Consider the following 20,964-nt stretch of genomic DNA (forward strand, 5'->3'; position numbering starts at 1 on the left):
TTCTAAGGGTTGCAGTCTTACCAATGAAGCACACTTGCTCTCAAGGCAACGACAGTCACTCTCCAGTTGTTGAAAAGATGAAGAAATATGAGAATATTTCGAACTTACTTGCCTACCCTTTTGTTTTACTTAGCTATGCCATTTTTTTCTGGTAGTGTGGGTGGGGTAGGGCTATGAGCATGTGATACTGAATGCAAGTTCAAAGAGTATTGAAACACGATCTTTAGTGAAGAATGTGTCTGAGGCTCGCAGAGGAGACTTAAGACATAATTTTCTATGAAAGTGGAGTGACTGTGTGTAAGATTTAGATTTTCAACAAGAGTTGAGACCAAGAAGTATGTTTTAGTCATCTGTATAACAGCGAAATATTACACAGCTTTCCAATACAGTTTTAGTAAGTAATTCTTCTTTTTGTTTTTGTATGTGTTTTGTTTTAAATGACAATATTTTGTTCTTACAGAATACATACGACAGACACATGACAGATTTGTTAAATTTATTTTTCATTTCCTAAATCAAGGTTAGGTAGGTAGATAGATAGGGCAGATGCAATAGATACAGTAGATAGATTGCTTGCTTGAATGATTAATTGAATTTGTCAATTGCTAATTAAATTGTTTAATCCTATAAGGAAAAATGCAGTGTTACAGCAGCAGTCATATAAATCACAAAGGAAATGAGGTAGGCAAGAAGCAAAATGTAACAAAACCCCTAACTAAAACCAGGACCATAAGCTTCAACCTTAAAGCTAACTAACTATATATGTATTGGATTTATTAATCTGATTGGTATTAAAATGTCCTAACTCAATCTTTCAGAAGTCTAAGAAAATGTTTGGGACATTGAAAGTAGAGTTCTAGGAATCTTTGTTTACTGACGCTGCATTGTAAAATCTCAAAATAATTGGTAGCATCTATTCTTTTTTAATAATTTACCAAATGCCTCCACCAGGGTAGCGGAACCAACAAAAATCATGTTTTATATTACAGTCACAGTAAACACTTGTGCAAAAATGTCCTTACCCTCTTACTTTTTTTGAATTTAAGTTTTTGTTAAATTGGTTTCATATTTAATTACTAGTGGCTTTAAAAAAGTCAATTAAAAAGAAAAAAATCTAACATGCCCTAAGCTGTAGGGACCCTGTTATACACTGTACTATTATGGTGCCTTATAATATACTGTGCCTCAATAACCAAATAATTTAACACCGATTCAGGCTAATCCTGAAAATACTTATATTCTGTTGATAGTCACATTAATTACAAACATGTCACCAATAAAACCACATCTCTTGATGCTCCAAGGGAATGTCTGATTAATGTACTGACTTTATATATCAGTTCATTGTGTTAGCGTAAAATCAGAACTGATGTTAAGATATAACTGACTGTGCCTTCAGAGTAGATATGAGTGGTAAATGGACATAAAGTATGACAACACTGGGCTTATCAAGTACTGCCATCTCCTGGCTAGTAAGAAATACAAAAAAATCCTCTGGATTCAGATTTTCTTAAACAAGGTTTCTGAACATTAGGTTTGCATGTGTGCTTTATATTCAGATCTTTGCTCTATCTCCCTGCAATGAGAAATATACTGTCTGGTGTATGCAGACAAGATGTCAGTACTTCATTGTGATACTTGTTGAATGATTCATGATACCATTTTATGTCTTGTAAGCTTTCAGCAAGGGATAGAGTGTGTTGGTGTTTAGGGTCAGTTTAGGTTTTCACACATTACACAACCAGTCCTCTCTAATCCTGCAGTGAGAAAACTGCCTCCAGCAGCCGGTTGTGTTCCAGTTTATCCTGGGGGTTGTGTTGAATACCATCATCCCCTCCAGTGTGTCACCCTGAACCTTTTCCTCTCGTGTCTCCAACATGTCCCTTGCATTCTCTTTTACTTTTTTTTTTATCATTTCTTGACTAAGGCCCAAGAGGAAGGGAAAGGAAATCATCTCCCACACACACCCACTTATTTCATTCACCCATTTCATTTAGTTTGAGGTAATTCTCTCAATCTTTTGCCTGAGGTCTAGTGGCATGGAGGGAGTAGTAACCCAAGCCTCAGTGCTGACAGATATCCACGTCCCTGCTGTATCCTCTCTTTTCCCACTACTTGTCTCTCCTCGCCTGTTCCTCCTTCGTTCTCCCTCTTTTTCTCTTGCCCAGCAGAGTCAGCAAAGCCCCTCACTGTGCTGCTAGCAGCGGCATGGTCACTAGCCCACATAGGGCTCAGAGTGAGGCTCAGCTGAGGCTTAAGCTGCAGCCACTGCCAGAAGAGATGAGCTTAGAGTACAGCTGTAGCCTGCCTGTGATTTTAGGGTCGAATAAATTGTTATTGTTGAATAAAATGTCTGTTGCAATAAAAGGGAGAAGTTTGTAATTAGCATCATGGAAATATAAGGAAAAATACATCACAATAAAAGTGAGAGGGAAAAAAAGAATAATGTTGATAAACAAAGAGGAAAGACACACTGAAACCACTCGCAACATAACCCCTCCCCTGCTATATTAAAACTACGTTACTACTGACACTAGAATGTATGTCACCTATTCTTAAGATAAGGGACAAAACAGGTTTTGAATTTTTTTTTTTTTTTTAAATACACACTATATTTATTGGAATTGGATATGTTTGTAGAGAAAAGTCTTAACTATTTAACTATGTAAAGGAACAGGTTCTAAATAAAAATACTTTTTAAGGAAAGTAAACATGTTTCACTGTAGAGCTTGATGTGTGTCAACTCCGTCTGAACCACTAAAAAGTCTACAATTATAATTCTTCCAGTCCAAAAAGAATCTTAGGTCCTGACATACATTGGAATAGTGTTTAGTTACACTGACATGTAATAAAATACAATATATAAACTTGTGTTGTGATTTCACACTATTCTGAACACCCAAATTTCTTAATGTCTGCATTTAAATCTTTGTTTTTAATTTTAATACCATAAAAACAATTTTCTTAGATAAATAAGACATAAGATGATGCAGATTAGATAATCCTTTACTATATAAGCAACATCTACTAAAAAAAGAATTAACATTTTCTTTTTCAAAAATCAACAAAAACATACATCTGGCGATGTTGATTAAGAACTGACAGTGTTTACAAAAACTTACAGTGTTGACAATAAACTATGTGCATTACTGATTAATAAACAAATGTGACTTTAAACATATTGAGTTGACAATAGATGAAGAACAAACTATTTTTCTCTTTTATTGAACATAAATAACAACTAACAGTTGGCAAACATCCTGTAAATTACACAATTTCCAACTATCTTCAAAGTCTATGTTTTTGGTGATATCTAGTGGTGAAATGGATTAGGTAGAAATTTAATGTAGCATTTTTAGTCATGTTAAATTAGTGAAATTAGAAAATAACAAATATTAAATTTTCTGACATCAGAATAAGCCCTTTATATCTACCCTCCACATAGGCTGCCATTCAGTGTAAAATTCAGTTTCACCACTATATGATGCTAAAATCAACACACTGGCCCTTCAATTTCATATGTATTTATATAAATATATAATATAAATGCTGGGAAAGTTACATGATAATCAGTAGACCACAAAGCTTTTCCATACTCTACAAGTCAGAAGTGTAGGGTATCTAGTACGAGCTTAGGTAACGTAATTTATGCTAAAATAAACTTAAATAAATCCCTGAAATAAAATTTTAATCCTTTACTATGTTAACAGATAATATTATACTCGCATATTTAGAGGTTATAGATGGATTTGTCAACTCCAACAGCTTACATGTCAACTCTGTCAAGCATAAACCTGACGGAGTTGACATGTGACAGAGTTGACAAAAGGGAATGTTTTTTGAGGACACAACTTTGATAGGCTGATCTTTAAGGAAAATATTGCTTGATGTACACTTTAAGCATTGTTTTATAAATATAGAACCATTCTTTTTTATTTGACATATATATTTATACAATGCTATATATTTTTTTTTAAGTTTTTCTTGGGTGGGTCAATATTGTGACCTCTTGTTGAGGACAAGTACAATAACATGGGCCTCTTAACCACAGACCAGACATTTAAAAACAGTTAAAAGTGGGTTATAAAAATGCATGCATGCATGCATTTGGTATATGCAGTTCCTTCAGATTTAACTTTTGTAAGTATGTAAATCATCAATCAATTTCAATCAATTTTATTTATATGCCCAATATCACAAATCACAATTTGCCTCACAGGGCTTTACATGTTCTTTGGACCCTCACAGCGGATAAGGAAAGACTCCCCAAAAAACCCCTTTAACGGGGAAAAAAATGGTAGAAACCTCAGGAAGAGCAACTGAGGAGGGATCCGTCTTCCAGGATGGACAGACGTGCAATAGATGTCATACAGAACAGATCAGCATAATAAATTAACAGTAATCCATATGACACAATGAGACAGAAAGAGAGACAGAGACAGTGAGAGATGCAGGACAGACAGTAATGATAATAGCTTACAACAACATTAATGAAAGTAATAAAATTATAATTATAATTACGGCTATTGTGGTACAATAAGTTGAAAGTATATATTAATATATGATAGTATACATATGTGCCAATAGTCAATAGGCAAGCCTGAGCCAGCCCTAACTATAAGCTTTGTTAACAAGGAAAGTCTTAAGTCTAGTCTTGAATGTGGAGACAGTGTCTGCCTCCTGGACCGCAACAGGAAGATGATTCCACAGGAGAGGAGCCTGATCGCTGAAGGCTCTGGCTCCTGATCTACTTTTGGTAACTTTAGGGACCACAAGTAATCCTGCATTCTCAGAGCGTAGTGTTCTGGTGGGATAACATGGCACTATGAGCTCTCTAAGATATGATGGAGCCTGACCATTTAGAGCTTTATAAGTTAACAGTAGGATTTTAAATTCAATTCTGGATTTTACAGGGAGCCAGTGCGGAGAAGCTAAAACAGAAGAGATATGATCTCGTTTCCTAGTTCCTGTTAGTACATGTGCTGCTGCATTCTGAATTAGCTGGAGAGTTTTTAAAGACTTACTAGAGCTACCTGATAATAGGGAGTTTACAGTAATCCAGCCTAGAGGTAACAAAAGCATGGACCAATTTTTATGCATCTTTTCAGGTCAGGATAGGCCTAATTTTCACAATATTACGCAGATGAAAAAACGCAGTCTGTGAGGTTTGTTTTAAATGGGAGTTAAAAGACAAATCTTGGTCAAATATTACTCCGAGATTTCTTACGGTAGTGCTAGAGGCCAGAGCAAAGAGATCTAGAGAAACTGTGTCATCAGATAAAGAGTCTCTGAGTTGTTTGTGGCCAAGAACAATAACTTCAGTTTTGTCTGAATTTAATATAAGGAAATTGGTGCTCATCCAGGTTTTTATGTCTTTAAGGCAATTATGAAGTTTAGTTAATTGATTAGTTTCTTCTGGCTTCATGGATAAATACAATTGTGTATCATCCGCATAACAATGGAAATTTACAGAGTGATTTTTAATGATGTTACCTAAAGGAAGCATATATAGAGTGAATAGGATTGGTCCAAGCACAGAACCTTGTGGAACTCCAAAACAAACTTTAGTACATAAGGATGATTCATCGTGAACATGAACAAACTGAAAACGATCAGATAAATAAGATTTAAACCAGCTTAGTGCAGAACCTTTTAAGCCAATTAAATGTTTGTAAATTTGATGGTCAATTGTGTCAAATGCTGCGCTAAGGTCTAATAAAACAAGTACTGAGACGAGTCCTTTGTCTGAAGCAGTCAGAAGATCATTTGTAATTTTAACTAGTGCTGTCTCAGTGCTATGATGCAAAATCCTGACTGAAATTCTTTAAATAAATTATTATCATGGAGAAAATCACACAGCTGGTCTGCGACTACTTTCTCAAGGATCTTTGAAAGAAAAGGTAAGATTAGGTATTGGTCTATAGTAACACATCTGGATCCAGGGTGGGCTTTTTTAGGAGAGGTTTAATTATAGCTACCTTAAAAGACTGTGGTACATAGCCTGTTAATAAAGATAGATTGATCATGTCTAACAAGTGAGTGTTAACTAAAAGTAAGACTTCCTTAAGTAGCCTTGTTGGGATGGGGTCTAAGAGACACCTTGATGATTTAGATTAAGAAATCACTGCAGTCAGTTGTTGAGGAGAAATCGGGGAGAAGCAATCTAGATATACAGGTCTTACAGCTGTGTTTGAGGGCAGATAGGTGCTATCTGAGGACAGGAGGTCATGAATTTTGCCTCTAATAGTTAGAATTTTGTCATTAAAAAAGCTCATAAAATCATTACTGCTAAGGGCTAATGGAATACAAGGCTCAATAGAGCTGTGACTCAGTCAGCCTGGCTACAGCAGAGTCCTGCATGGGTCCAATTTTCAAGATCTGCCCCGCCCCAACCCGGGATGTACAAAACCGCACCCGAACCGCAAACCCGCGCATCGGGCCAATTAGTACTGCAACCTGGTCCGACCGGTTGAAACGCGACCCGCAGCCCGACCCGTAACCCGGATTTAAAGTAATCATTTTGGGTCATGTTGGCTGAATATTGAACAGCATATCGCCACAGTTAAGGTGCCAGTGAGTAAACAACAACCTGAATGAAGCAGCTCTCACAATAAAAACCTGACTTAAGCTCCATCATCAACCCTCTGTGTTCTTCTCCCATACGAGTGTAAAAGCACTCGTTTGTTACGTTTAATGCTTTTAAACTTTTAATCTATGTAAAGGAACTTTACATGTGTAATAATAGACTTACTTTCTGTCCAGAGCGACGTTCAGCAGTTACGAGCCGTCACATGTTTTTAGAATGCATCAAGGAGAGAAGTAATCCATCAGGGAAACACTTCAGAAACATTATAAAGTGATAGTTGTACATTTTATCCACTTATTTCTCAAATACCTAAATAATTATTTACTGTTTTGGAAGCGGCGCTTGTTAGACGGTGGCAGCCATGTTGATTCTCTCGTCCAATCACAAATTGTGTTATTAGATGGTGAAACGCGTGTAAACTGCTGAACCAATGACCGTTGCGAAATAGCGGAAGCGATCCTCAGAGAGTAAATAATGACCAAGATAGTTATCTGTAGTTTGCCGAACTAACTTATGTTTTTATTTTATTTTATTTATTATTATTTTATATTAAATTTGATGTGTTTATCTAAAACCCGCGATCCGACCCGCATGTTATTTTTTTCCACCCAGATCCGAACCCGCGGGTACCCGACCCAGTGCAGGACTCTGGGCTACAGTGCCGAAAAGAAACCTGGGGTTGTTCTTATTTTCTTCTATTAAAGCTCAAGATTTAAGGTTTTTATTGTCATTTTCACTGTGCATTTTCATACACAAGAGAACGAAATTATGTTTCTCAGTCAGTGACCACAGTGCAAAAATAAAAATATCAATAAAATCAAAATAAAATATAGCGTAGTAAAATAATGAATATAAATAAAAACAATGTGTATAAATTCTATCTAGTTAAAAGAAGTAGTCCATTCTTTCAAAGTGGAGGTAGTGCATTCAGTCTCTTGACTTGGCAGGTGACTAGCTGTCAAGGATAAGAGTGTGTGTAGGTGTGTATGTGGGGATGCAGGGCAGTCCATTGATAAGTCTAATGGCCTGTGGAAAGAAGCTTTTCAGCTTCCTGCTGGTTTTGCAGGTGATGCTTCTGTGCCTTCTCCCTGATGACAAAAGGGAGAAGATGTGGTGGGAGGGTTGGAGTGGATCCATGATGATGGAGGTGGCTCTGCTGATGCAGTGCTGCTGGTATAGCTCCATCAGGCAGGGGAGTGGGGCACCAGTGATTTTGCTGGCTGTCTTGACCAGTCTGTTGAGCTGCTTTTTTTGCTGCGCGCTGCAGCACCTGAACCAGGAGGTTAAGCCATATGTCAGGATGCTTTCCACGGTGCCCCTGTAGAAGGTGGTGAGGTATGTGGTGGGGAGGCCTGTTTTCCTGAGTCTGTGAAGGGAGTGGAGCCGCTGCTGAGCTTTTTTTTTTTTCTTTTAAAGCTATAGTTTGCTCTGGCATTGCAGAGGCCCCTCTTATACGTTTTGAGACTGTCTGCCCTGACTAAACATGATTCTTCCAGTTTGGTCAATCGCCAATTCCTTTCAAATTTCTGCGATATTTGTTTTAACTTACGGGTTTGAGAGTTATACCAAGGAGCAAACTTTCTTTGCTTTGTTAACTTCTTTTTAAGAGGTGCTACAGAGTCGAGTGTTGTTTGCAGCGAGCCTACGGTGCTATCGATAAGATGATCAATTTGGGAGAGTTTAAAGTCGGTACGGGAAACCTTTGTTACTGAAGGACATGGTGTTAAATTTAACGACAAAGGAATCATTTCCTTAAATGATGATGAATTTATTGATTTTTCATTTAAATTAGACTTTTTTTGTGGGACATGTTTTTTTCCCATCTGTAAAGAATCAGTGATAGTATAAATGTGGTTTCTGTTGTCCAGTGTGTGTCAGCAGCGAGTTTGCTATGTCCCACAAGCTCTCTGAGCTATTTCAGACTATTACATATCAGAATAAACTAGGGCTGCAGCTATTGATTGTTTTAGTAATCAAGTATTCTATTGATTATTATGGCGATTAATCAAATAATGGGATAAAAAATACTGCGTGGTTTCATTAAATTACTTTTGCTTTATTTTTGGGCAAGAGTAATATATAAAAGAGAAAATAATACAAAAGCTCTGAGCAAAAAAATAGTTTCCTTTTTTGAAAATTCAACATTTTTATTGCAAAAATTGCATTTAATTGCAAAAACATTTGTCTGCAGTGTGCACTTAAACAGTTGTGACAGATCAAATGATGCAGTCAGCTGCTTGCTCAGTTGAACATGGTGGAACCCTCTGCACAAAGTTGTCCAAAAGTAAAACTCTGCAACTTGAGAGTATAATTATTTTTATTTCATTTTTTATTTTCTGTGTACATGAGTGTGTGAATGAGTGAATGACGGAATGAGGGTTGCACGCGAGTTAATGTGTGTGTGACTAACATAATAACATCAATGAAGCAAGGGCTTAAACAAATTGGCTACAGCATTTTATTCACCTTGTTGTGTCGGGTACGTTCAGTGAACTTGCATACAGTGAATGTTTCCTACTTAGATGTTTGTAGCATTGAGGACGTGCTGTTGTGGTATGCTAACTCTGTTTTGCAATACACACTGAACTGTTTTCGTTTTATCTTGTAATGATCCCACACTCTACACTTTCTGTAGTGGTCTTTGGTGTGTCATGCGAAACACAGTGATATATAGTTGTACTGGATTTAACGAAGCCTCGAGGCAAATCTTTTTTTTTTTAGTAATCGAATTATTCGAGTTACAGAGGAATTGTTTCAGCCCTAGAATAAACATCTCTGTTAAATGCCACAATCATGTACACAAGCAAAATAGCCGTCACTTATGAACCTTTCAGTCTTTCAGTCCCGCCAGCAGTTACTGGTCACTGCTGTGGGTGTATGCTTTGTGCTAACATTAGCTACTGTTAGCTGCTGAATGAGAGGTATCCACCTTATTCTTGAGGGCACTAGATAATTTGCCTTCAGTTCAGCAAATACTGATTTACTTTTTAACAAATATTTAACAAATGACAACTTAATTTGCAGAAGAGAATGACACCTAGACTGACAGGTCCATCACTCAACATCAGTACATCATATCCCTGTCTTTCCCCTCTGACTTCATTCTCAATCTACATCAGAAAATTGCTCGTTATAAAATATACTCAGCAACATACCTTGAAACATGTATTTAGTCATTAGAATATGTTACTGATTTACCCTACTTCCTTTATATCATATAAAAAAATGAATGCCAAAAGTTATTTCTTTTACTTCTACTCAATATACTATTAACGAAGTCTGCTGCTAAATTCAGCATCATGTTTCAGTCAGAACACAGTTTTTAATTAATCAGAAGTTAAAAAAATGTGAAAACTGTGTCATTCACACAGACGAGCGAAGGGGTTAGCTGGGAAACATCACATTTATTCACTTTCAATGCAGCTACAGTTAATACTGAATTGTGTAATGTTTGCCGAATGTGTTAGTATCTCTTAATAAGTCAGAAATCAGAAATCATCTTTAGAAGGAGCAGATGTTTACCTTAGTTTGGGACATGTTTAAGTTAACAATATTTTAATGGAGCAAGGCAAGCTAATTGCTAGCGTGCTCAGTTGAATGCTTTGACACCACTTCTCTCGCCATCGTCTTTATAATTCACAGAGAAACTAAAGTGGCTCCAAACAGCAGACCTGTATGTTAATGGAGGATCTTCAATTTCTGGTCTGGTAATGGTGTTACTAATCATCTTGTATCAAGTTAGCTTAGCATAGGTACCTCCCAGTGTGTCTCAGTGGAGTAGAATGTTCTGGTTTGGGGGTGGGAGGGGCAGACAGCATGTTGCCTGTCCCGTCCTGTGGGCTGCCTTGATATGCGCAGCGGCACTGAGAACATTTTATTAAACACAGTTTAAGCTATATTTTCCAAATGTAATAGGATAATTTAGGGCTGGGCCATAAATCGATTTTATCGATTAATTCGAATTTGTAGTTTAGGCCGATTTGTTTTAATGAAAATCGAGTTTCTCTTTAAAATCCGCCACCGCCGCTCCACGCTGGGCTCCCGTAGTTCAGAGTGGGCTCCTTTAGCTTGTGTTAGCTGTTGTGGCAACAACACATAAACAACGGGACTTCATCTGCGTTAAAGAACGGCACTTTATTTTCAGTACTGCAGGGATGATGCACAGCCTCTCTCATCAGTGTCTGACGTTTACATAGAGGGAAATAACTCAAAAACAGCATGCAGAACTGCGTAGGCTTCTTCACTGTGGCTGCTCGATGTAAACAACATAACACATGCCTCACTTTCTTCCTGGGGCGCATCCATCTGACGTCACACACCACACCCGGCGCACTAACGTCTCATACCTCCTACATCAACTACACACATACACAGCTCCACACACACACACAAATACACACACAAACACACAAGCCACACACATCAGGCTCAGCCTGTAACATAAGGCTATTTAGTTTGTTTAATAAAAGGACAAGGTATAGACCTGTTCTATAGGAAAGGTAACCTTAAATGACTTCTGTTGTGATCCAATATGATGGTAGGGGAAACACTGCCGTAGGCCTATGATAAGGAAGGGGTCCGGTGGAAAGCGATCACAGATGCAGTTGCCATGTATATTGCAAGAGATATGGTGCCCATATATAGGCTACTGTGAAAAAGCCAGGGTTTATTCACATGCTGAAAGTTTTGGACTCCAGGTATGTGCTACCAGGCCACAATTTTTTTTTTTTAACTAGGAGGGGAAAAAATCGATTTAAATCGTGAATCGGATTTTTTGTGAAAAAATTGGATATTTTTTTTAGGCCATATTGCCCAGCCCTAGGATAATTCAACATATTGTTGGTTTGTAATGCTTACCTAACCGAAAGCCTTGTACCGAATGGTTTACTACGAATACGTGTGTTGTTACATCCCTAGTAATGGTAAATGTGGTGCGCTTGTATAGGGCCTTTCTAGTCTTTAGACCACTCAGAGCACTTTTACACTACTGTCACCATCACCCAAGGGCTGAGGCTACCATACATGATGCCACCTGCTATTCAGTAACCATTCACACACAGCCATTGTGAACAATTTGGGGTTCAGTATCTTGCCCAAGGATACTAAGCAGGGCTGTACAGTATACAGGTTCGCACCGAAAACTGGTATTTATTTTTGTTATGATATGAATTTTTCATATACCGCAATACCGGTAAATAGCCCAAACGTGCGCAGCGGGAAAGTGTTTCAGTGGGCCCATTTCACCGCTGCACACCATAGGCATGCTAGAGCCAGCCGAGAATGGCTGCTGGAGAGAGTCCTGAAAGCGAAGTAACTGTACACGATGACCCAGAAGAACTCATACCAAAAAGAGCAACTACCAGCGGCGCACCACTGCTACTGAAATATGACCACCGCTGCTGATTTTATTTTATTTTTTTCATCTTAGCTCTTTAGAAACTACCGTTATATTATTATTATATTATTATTATTATATTATTATCTTATTTACATGACGGCATGTTATTTCTGTCTCTACGTGGTTGCGCATTTACAATTCTCCTCTGCCCCCTGTATCATGCACAGCGGAGTTTCACCCCGATGCGCACACACACAGGTCAGGCTGCATTTTCCTAACTGAAGATGACCCGAGTCCGAGACAATTATAACAGAGCACGGCACTAATGGAGCGGAGCCTGTGTTGCATTCAGGCGTTGTCACGTAAATAACAAATTCCAGCACTTGAATAGGCCATAGCACAACACAGTAGCATGTCAAGTGGGCCGAACCTGAGCAAAATACCGTCAAATACCGTGAAACTGATTTTTTTAAAAACGCGATATGAAAATTTTGTCATACTGCCCAGCCCTAATACTAAGACATGTGGACTGGAGGAGCCGGGGATTAAACCGCCGATCTTGCTATTAGTGGCTACCCGCTCTACATCTGAGCCACAGTCACCCCTGAGTGTATTAAGTTACTTTATATATATGAAATGGGTGGTGATGTACATGTATACATTCATACCATACATAACTACCCACCTCATGTATATGAAGCAACTTAATACATTACTCATTCATGATTTATTCCAGAACTCTCTGCACTACTGTATTCTTGTACAGTGATAACATTAACACTTTCATGTGTGTATTATTTCACATTTATGTGTTATGCCAGCCTTATTGTCCTTGTTTTTGACTCTATGTCTATTCCTGTTGTTCCTGGAAATGGTTCTTAAACTTTGTTAAAGTACATTGAGGGCAACATGTCTGTAATTTCCTGTATGTGGCCAATACTTGGCTGATTTTGATTCTGAAAGTACAAATTTGCACAAAAGGCACAAGGTCTCCTATATTCGTTAAATAAATTAATTCCGTGCAATTCCTATTGTGCACACCAACTGTGTAGCTATGTAGCTGTGTAGACAAGCTTTTTATCCACTGCTCATTATTATTATTATTATTTATTGCTGTTTCTTGTATTTTTTGTACTTTTTTTCTGCATGCCTAGTTTTTTTAAAGTTTTTTTAAAATATTGAAATCTTTAATTTGACTCTTTACCCTTGACTGCTGTAACACTGAAATTTCTCAATTGTGGGATCAATAAAGGTGTATCTTATCTTATCTTATCTTATCGGCCCTCATGCAGAGTGCAGCTCCAGAGCTTTTTGTGTGTTGCCCTTGTAAAAAGCAGCCAATGGGCCCACTCGGCTTGCTCTCACTCACGCCATGTCTTTGATTTTTGTGGCCAGAGTTTGATATGACTTAGACTGCTTCATGTGGCAGCTGGTTCAAACCCCTATTGACTTTGCTCACATACCCTCAGGCACACACACACGCACTACTCATATTGAGCCTCTCCTTTCCATAGTGTTATTTTAACAATGACTCCCCCCAAATCCTTGCTTTGGACACCACTTATATAGATAGTGCCAAGAGAAGGATTAGTGTTTTATACCACATATTAACATTCTGCTAGATCCCCCTGTGGTTTCAGTTTCTGTGGCTCAACACTGGATGAATTCAGTACAACTTTGTCATCCTCGCCTTTGAGGGGGATGTTAACATTTCTCTGTCTTAATCACTCATACACCAGTTCTAAGCCATTAACCAATTTCTGACTGATAAACTCTCTGCACTCCAGGTCTTCACAACAGCTGCTAATTACCAAAATGTCCCAAACATTTGCTATGTGGGTAATTCCCAAAGAAATAACATTGTCTACTAGTAATCACATGCTCACACATAAAGGTTCAGTGTCACTTCAAACCCTGAGCTGCCCATCTTTTCCACAATGGGACAAAACAAACAGAGTCTTAATGTTGACAGGCTGCATTGTTGCTTTACTTTATAAAATTCTCATCTGTACCTCCCTTTCTCAGTCTCTCCCTCCATCCTTCCACTCCCCCCCCCCCGTGCTTATTAGTTAATGAATTGTTGCTCCTGAGGGCGATGGGAAAGGAAAACAGGCTGGCTCCAGGCAGAGAGCTGGCCAGCCACTCAGGTTTCAAAAACACTGGCTCCTGTTGCTCTGACAGCCAATTTGTCCCAGCCTGCCCCCAACAAAAGGCCACATCTGGCCATTAGATCCCAGGGTTTGAAGGAAAATGTGGATAGACTGTACCAGATTTGTCCTGTTTTGTTTATGTGTTGAGCTGTTGGCACTGTGCTCTTGGTTGTGAGTTTACTAACACTCTCAGCCTACATTTACAGTAGTGCTGGAATGGTGACACAGTCTGATTGATTGTCATGTCTGGCCCAGAATGGTTTTCAGTGCCCAAAGTTCTCACTTCCATTCAGAAATTGAATTTAAATATTCGGAGTGGGTTTCAACCATATGTATCACAGGTAGGGCTAGTCATACACTGCTCCACATCTTTTTCCTGACATCCTACCAATGTATCCTGTCCTGTTTTATTCTAAAGTCTACCAAGCAATGAGATAAGGGAGGGAGTTCACACCACAGTCTCACCACCCTGCTGTGTTTCTAAAGCCTTCTAACTGCAGATATAACTAGGCCTCTGCAGGTTTGCTCTTTACCCCATTGCTGATAGAGGTTGTAGTGTAATATTCTTATACACTTGTCTTTTTGACTGTGAATCATTCATAGATAGGTTCCATGGAAAAATAACTGCAGTATTGACAGTGTGGGCGATATGGCCCTAAAATTATATCACAATATTTTAAGGTATTTTTGTGCTAATGATATTCTTGATAATATGACAAATGAGTAAAAAAATATTTTGTTATCAATTTAAGGACGTAGAATGTCAACCTAACAGTTTGCCTTCAAATATTCAGTAAAAACTAAACAAAAATAATCTCTTATGTCTGTAGTATGTAAACAACAACAGTAAGAGTGAGATTCAGATTCTGTATACAATATTAATACTACAGCAAAATAAAATCTACCACAAATTACACATTTAAACAGTTCCAAAATAGAACTCTCTCTCTCTCTTTCTCTCTGGCAAAGGGTGGCTATTTTGAAGAAACTAGAATATAAAACATATATATATATATATATATATATATATATATATATATATATATATATATATATAGGAAGCAGAATCCTAAACGATATATATTATCGTTTAGGATTCTGCTAATAAAAGAGAAGCAAATCACCTGTTGATTTATAGATATATATACAGTACAGGCCAAAAGTTTGGACACACCTTCTCATTCAATGCGTTTTCTTTATTTTCATGACTATTTACATTGTAGATTCTCACTGAAGGCATCAAAACTGTGAATGAACACGTGGAGTTATGTACTTAACAAAAAAAGGTGAAATAACTGAAAACATGTTTTATATTCTAGTTTCTTCAAAATAGCCACCCTTTGCTCTGATTACTGCTTTGCACACTCTTGGCATTCTCTCCATGAGCTTCAAGAGGTAGTCACCTGAAATGGTTTCCACTTCACAGGTGTGCCTTATCAGGGTTAATTAGTGGAATTTCTTGCTTTATCATTGGGGTTGGGACCATCAGTTGTGTTGTGCAGAAGTCAGGTTAATACACAGCCGACAGCCCTATTGGACAACTGTTAAAATTCATATTATGGCAAGAACCAATCAGCTAACTAAAGAAAAACGAGTGGCCATCATTACTTTAAGAAATGAAGGTCAGTCAGTCTGGAAAATTGCAAAAACTTTAAATGTGTCCCCAAGTGGAGTCACAAAAACCATCAAGCGCTACAACGGCCTGTACTGTATATACAGTACAGGCCAAAAGTTTGGACACACCTTCTCAGTAATCAGTAATCAGAGCAAAGGGTGGCTATTTTGAAGAAACTAGAATATAAAACATGTTTTCAGTTATTTCACCTTTTTTTGTTAAGTACATAACTCCACATGTGTTCATTCATAGTTTTGATGCCTTCAGTGAGAATCTACAATGTAAATAGTCATGAAAATAAAGAAAACGCATTGAATGAAAAGGTGTGTCCAAACTTTTGGCCTGTACTGTATATCAACAGGTGATTTGCTTCTCTTTTAGCAGAATCCTAAACGATTGTTTTTTTTTTTTTTTTTTTCTACCTGGACCTTTATGCTCTGCCATTTCTCCTCTAATCATCACACTGTAACCTGTGAAAGGCTGTTATGCTACAGTAACTATTGCACATTCACATATATGTAGTTTTTTGTTGAGCTGCGTGCATCGCTTAGGTTTACATTACCAAAGGTTTATGACAAAATCACTTGACGACACCGACTCCATGTGTGCATGGTGAGAGAGGGAGAGACATTATGCTGCTGTCAGAGGATGAATGAGTTCCCTCTGTGCAGTACGTCGTCGAATTAAATAAAAAATAAAGTATATAAATAAAGTATAAAAATTATACTTGTACTATTGTGAATGATATGATATGGCACACCCCTACCCTGTTGGCTGTAGAGGGAGATAAATGGCTAAAACTCTCAAATGGTCAACATACAGTCAGTGACCACTTTGTCAGATATACCTTTGTAATGTAATTCAATTCAATTTTCAATTTTATTCATAAAGCCCAATATCACAAATCACAATTTGCCTAATCTCTCAAGACAGATTCTGCAATTTACATTGTAGAAAGGAAGGAAAAAAAAAAAATCTTTTTTTTTTTTTTTTTTTTACTGATGGATTTCCAGATTGCAGTTTGCCTCAGAAGGTTTTACAGCATACTACATCCCTCTGTCCTTAGGACCCTCACAGCGGATAAGGAAAACACCCCCCAAAAAAAAAAAAACTTTAATGGGGAGAAAATTGGTAGAAACCCCAGGAAGAGCAACTGAGGAGGGATCCCTCTTCCAGGACGGACAGACGTGCAATAGATGTCGTACAGAACAGATCAACATAATAAATTTACAGTAATTCATATGACAAAATGATACATAAAGATAGACAGAGACAGAGAAAGAACATTAATTTTAGTAATAATATTATAATATAATAACAGTAATTGTGGTAGCATCTGTTGTAATTATATATTAACATGTGATAGTATATGTACATGACTAATAATCAATGTGTATAATGGTAGTAGAAATATGACTAATAATAACAGCTAATAATAATTGTCTATAGAATGTCAGAAAGTGGCAAAAAAAAAAAAAAAGAATTGAAAAAGGGGTTTTTAGTGTGTCACATTTGAATTCACAGACGGTGCAGAAAACAGGTTAGTAAACAGTAGAGAGCAGCATGTGAAAACTTGACAGTGGTTACTTCTTCTTATATGGAGTCTAAAATTGGTAAGTTCACCTGAGTGTTGTGTTTCCATCAATGTAAATAACCGTAACTATCCAAAGTAAAATTGCCCCAAGCATGAATGTGGATCGTGATCTTTCCCATTACATTGAAAAAGCCAGGTGTTAGCGGGTGTTGGCGGGTTTTTGTGCAATGGGAAAGGGGCTTAGTACTCAGCTTCCCTCATGTTGTAAGTACATGGGCATTCGAAGCACCTTTCAATAAAAGGTTTTCCAGTTCAACACCACCACATTGTATGTATGATCTCATCAATCACCATATAGTTGGATTTAAACCTCACTGACTGTGTCACCAGAGCCTCAACTTACAAGCTTTATGAAGGCCAAATTTATGGTGGAACTGTTGTGTTAGATTGCATCAGATGGTAGAGATGTAGGCCTACCTACTGAAAGTAGCCACTGAATGTATTCCACACTTACTGACACTGCCTCAGCTGCAGGCTAATCATAAACACACAAATCATTTGTCAGATTTTCCATATGCACAATCAATCCCACCTCTGAGACTCCGGCTACCCTCAGTAACTTGGCTTCCTCTTAGTGTTCTTCCCTATTAAACGCTGTCAAGATCAAGCTAATCAAGTCTGAATTTTCTGAGTCAGTTGTCTGAGAGAATTGTGTGTTTCTTTTCTGTTTACAGATGCTAACCATGAAGCAGCAGCAGAAGCCATTGAGAACATGGCAGATGCAGTCACACACGCTAGATTTGTGGGAACAGACCCTGCCAGCGATGAAGTGGTCCTCATGAAAATTCTACAGGTACAATATGTTTACCAGTAACTACAGCGGTCTTGAACTGACCTGATGGACCCGTCAAATGAGGTTCATGCTTTCTCAGTCCTTGTACAAGTTAATGCAGTACAGTGTAGCAGCCTTCCATTAACTGAGACCTTTGTGAAGCTTACTGTTAATGTTTTGTTGAAACTGAGACACAAGTGTTAATTTAATTGAATTTTTGGGGTCTTAAAAATGTAGTTGGAACAAGACTTTTGTGAGTAAAGAGTCATGAGTAGAGCAGGACAAGATGGTTAAAAAGATGGTGTGAAAAAAGACAATTCTCTCTCCCTTTTTTTCCCTGCTCGATCAGAAATCGTGTAACAATGAGAAGGTCAGATTTGATGCTGGATATGACGGCCTTGTTTCAGCTCGAAACAAGGGCGTCATATATATATTATCTTTATAGCTGATGAATTCACAACCTTTAATGTCACAACACAAGTTACAGACAGAAACCCAAAATACAAGTGGTGGCACTACCCTGCACTGGACCACCGTACCAACTTAACCTTTACTGATACATAAATGTAAACACATGACCAAATGAATGCACACGAAGAGCATTAATTGTCATATCAGTTTGTACTCCAACTGTCTGTCATAAAACTGTCTTGAATATTCAGTATATCACCTAGCACTATCTATGGAAACAGGATGCTTTTGTTCACTATTTTGCTGTAAGTGTCACCAATATCTCTAAAATTTGGTTAGCTGGGCACAGATTTTGCAGAGGTATGCATGGTTTCCCTTCATGTCCAATTAAATCCCAGCATTTGCTTGGAAAGTGAACTACACATTTTTCAAGCTCCTTTTGGTACCTCCGCAATGTCTATCAATGAGGGCAGTGGAGCTCTGTGGTTCTGAACAGTATATGTTTGTGCTGGGGAAAAAAAAACATGCATGTAGCAGTGGTATTAGTGTGATTTTACTTGACAATTTCAGCTAATGATTAGTTCCAATTCCTCATCTTAATTACTTAGATAAACGTCACTGATATGACAAAGGAATTTAGTACAGACATATCATACTGTGTTTCAGGTGCTGAGGACTCTGCTGCTGACACCAGTTGGATCCCATCTGACCAACGAGTCTGTTTGTGAGATTATGCAGTCCTGCTTCAGGATCTGCTTCGAGATGCGCCTAAGCGGTGAGTCGCAATAAATACTCATCAACCTCTATGTCTGACGTGAGAGACGTTTCTAAGAAGTATTACAAGCAAACTCCAGACGGTTTTACTAACTAACCAACTAACTAACCCTTTCAGTTACTATTATTAACAGCAATTGACACTCTTACCTACCTCACTGATTTTTGCTAATTGCTGAGTGGGCGTTCCCAGTTGAAAATTCTGAAAAAGAACGCAAATAAACCCGCCTGTATTTGAAGTTGATGTAAATGTCTCTCTGGCTGTCTCTGCAGTATTTGCTTCTTTGTTTTTCTCAGTTTGGTTGTAATGTCTGTCTCTCTTTTGTATTTGCAGAGCTCCTCAGGAAATCAGCCGAACATACACTGGTTGACATGGTGCAGCTACTGTTCTCTAGGTAAATGTATGGGACAGTGGTGAATTGAGATGGGTGCAATTTAAAGTTAGGTGATTGTTTTCAGCTGAACCTAAATGATCACACTCCTTTAGTGTTTAAGACTAAGTAGGGAAACTAGACCAATTTCAAGATTCATACATGTTATTCCTATGGTCTAAGACAGTCAAAAATATTAGTAGAAATGAACAACTCTCTCCCAAATCCCAAAACTAAAGTGCTAAACCTCAAATCTGTGATGTCATAGGGTATAAAGTAGAGGTCGACGGATTAATCTGTTCGGCCGATTAATCGGCGCCGATAGGATATTTTCGAACTATCGTTATCGGTGAAAAAAGGCTCCGATAGTTGCTGATGGTTGCAAAGTTTTTTTCCCCTGCAGCGCAACAAGCTGTTGCCTCTCCTCCCCCACTCTCTCTCTCTCATTTCGCTGAGGGGAGGGGCTGCTAGAGAGAGCGAAAGAGCGAGAAAGGAGGGCAGTGGAGCTCTGTGGTTCTGAACAGTATATGTTTGTCTACATGGTTACGCATTAACAATTCTCCTCTGCTCTCTGCATCATGCATGGTGGAGTTCCGCCACACACACAGGTGAGCACGCTAGAGCATTTTCCTGACCAAACCTGACCCGAGCCCGGCGCAGTTTGTTAGTTGACATAGTTATTGTTATGGACAGTGTGTAAATGACCATCAACAGACTGCTGTTACGCACAGACAAACACGCTGCTCACATAGCAGCGCAGCAAGGCACTGTACACACACTCAGTTGGAGCGGAGCCTGTGTTGCCTTCAGGCGTTGTCACATAAATAACAACTTCGAGCACTTAAATAGGTCATAGCACAAAACAGCAGCATGTCAAGTGACTTTTTTCTTTTATTATGTTCATTAAAATTGTATTTTCCTAAATCTTGAGACACCTCATATGTAAGCTAGACAGACATTTCACCTGCTCATTACTGTGCACAAATGTACTGTATGTACCTAGTCCTAAAGAGCCCTTCTGTGCCAGTAGATACATAGAATCGGCCGATTAACTATCGGCTAAACGGCTATTGTTTTTTTCCTACTCCAAACTATCGTTATTATATCGGCCTTTAAAGGCGCTGTATGTAAGAATGTGGCCAAAACGGTTACTGCACTCAAATTCAAAATACTGCCATGAGTCGTGTCCGCCCCCCCTCCCCTACAGATTTGAGGTTGCTGGACAGCGGCACGCTGGAGACTGATTTGTTTGCCCATGGGCGGCTGCCGTGGCAGGGCCGTGTCGCTGCGTCCTTGATCTTCGGTTTTCCAGTGGACTGTTCGAGCAAGTCCGGCTTCTCTGCTGCTAACGCT

General features: G+C 38.4%; 1 protein-coding gene across 4 annotated transcripts in view; it reads left to right on the forward strand.

Annotated features, from left to right (window-relative positions):
- The window catches only part of gbf1 (golgi brefeldin A resistant guanine nucleotide exchange factor 1), a 236,145-nt gene that overhangs the window by 116,461 nt on the left and 98,720 nt on the right, over positions 1-20,964 (forward strand). For all 4 annotated transcript variants that reach the window (XM_033612936.2, XM_033612937.2, XM_078160723.1 and 1 more), the window contains exons 5-7: positions 17,958-18,076; positions 19,133-19,241; positions 19,575-19,635. In XM_033612936.2, coding sequence (XP_033468827.2) covers positions 17,958-18,076; positions 19,133-19,241; positions 19,575-19,635 — 289 coding nt within the window. The remainder of the gene's footprint in view (positions 1-17,957; positions 18,077-19,132; positions 19,242-19,574; positions 19,636-20,964) is intronic.

This window comes from Epinephelus lanceolatus, chromosome 17 (assembly GCF_041903045.1).
Source record: "Epinephelus lanceolatus isolate andai-2023 chromosome 17, ASM4190304v1, whole genome shotgun sequence".
Lineage (NCBI taxonomy): Eukaryota > Metazoa > Chordata > Actinopteri > Perciformes > Serranidae > Epinephelus > Epinephelus lanceolatus.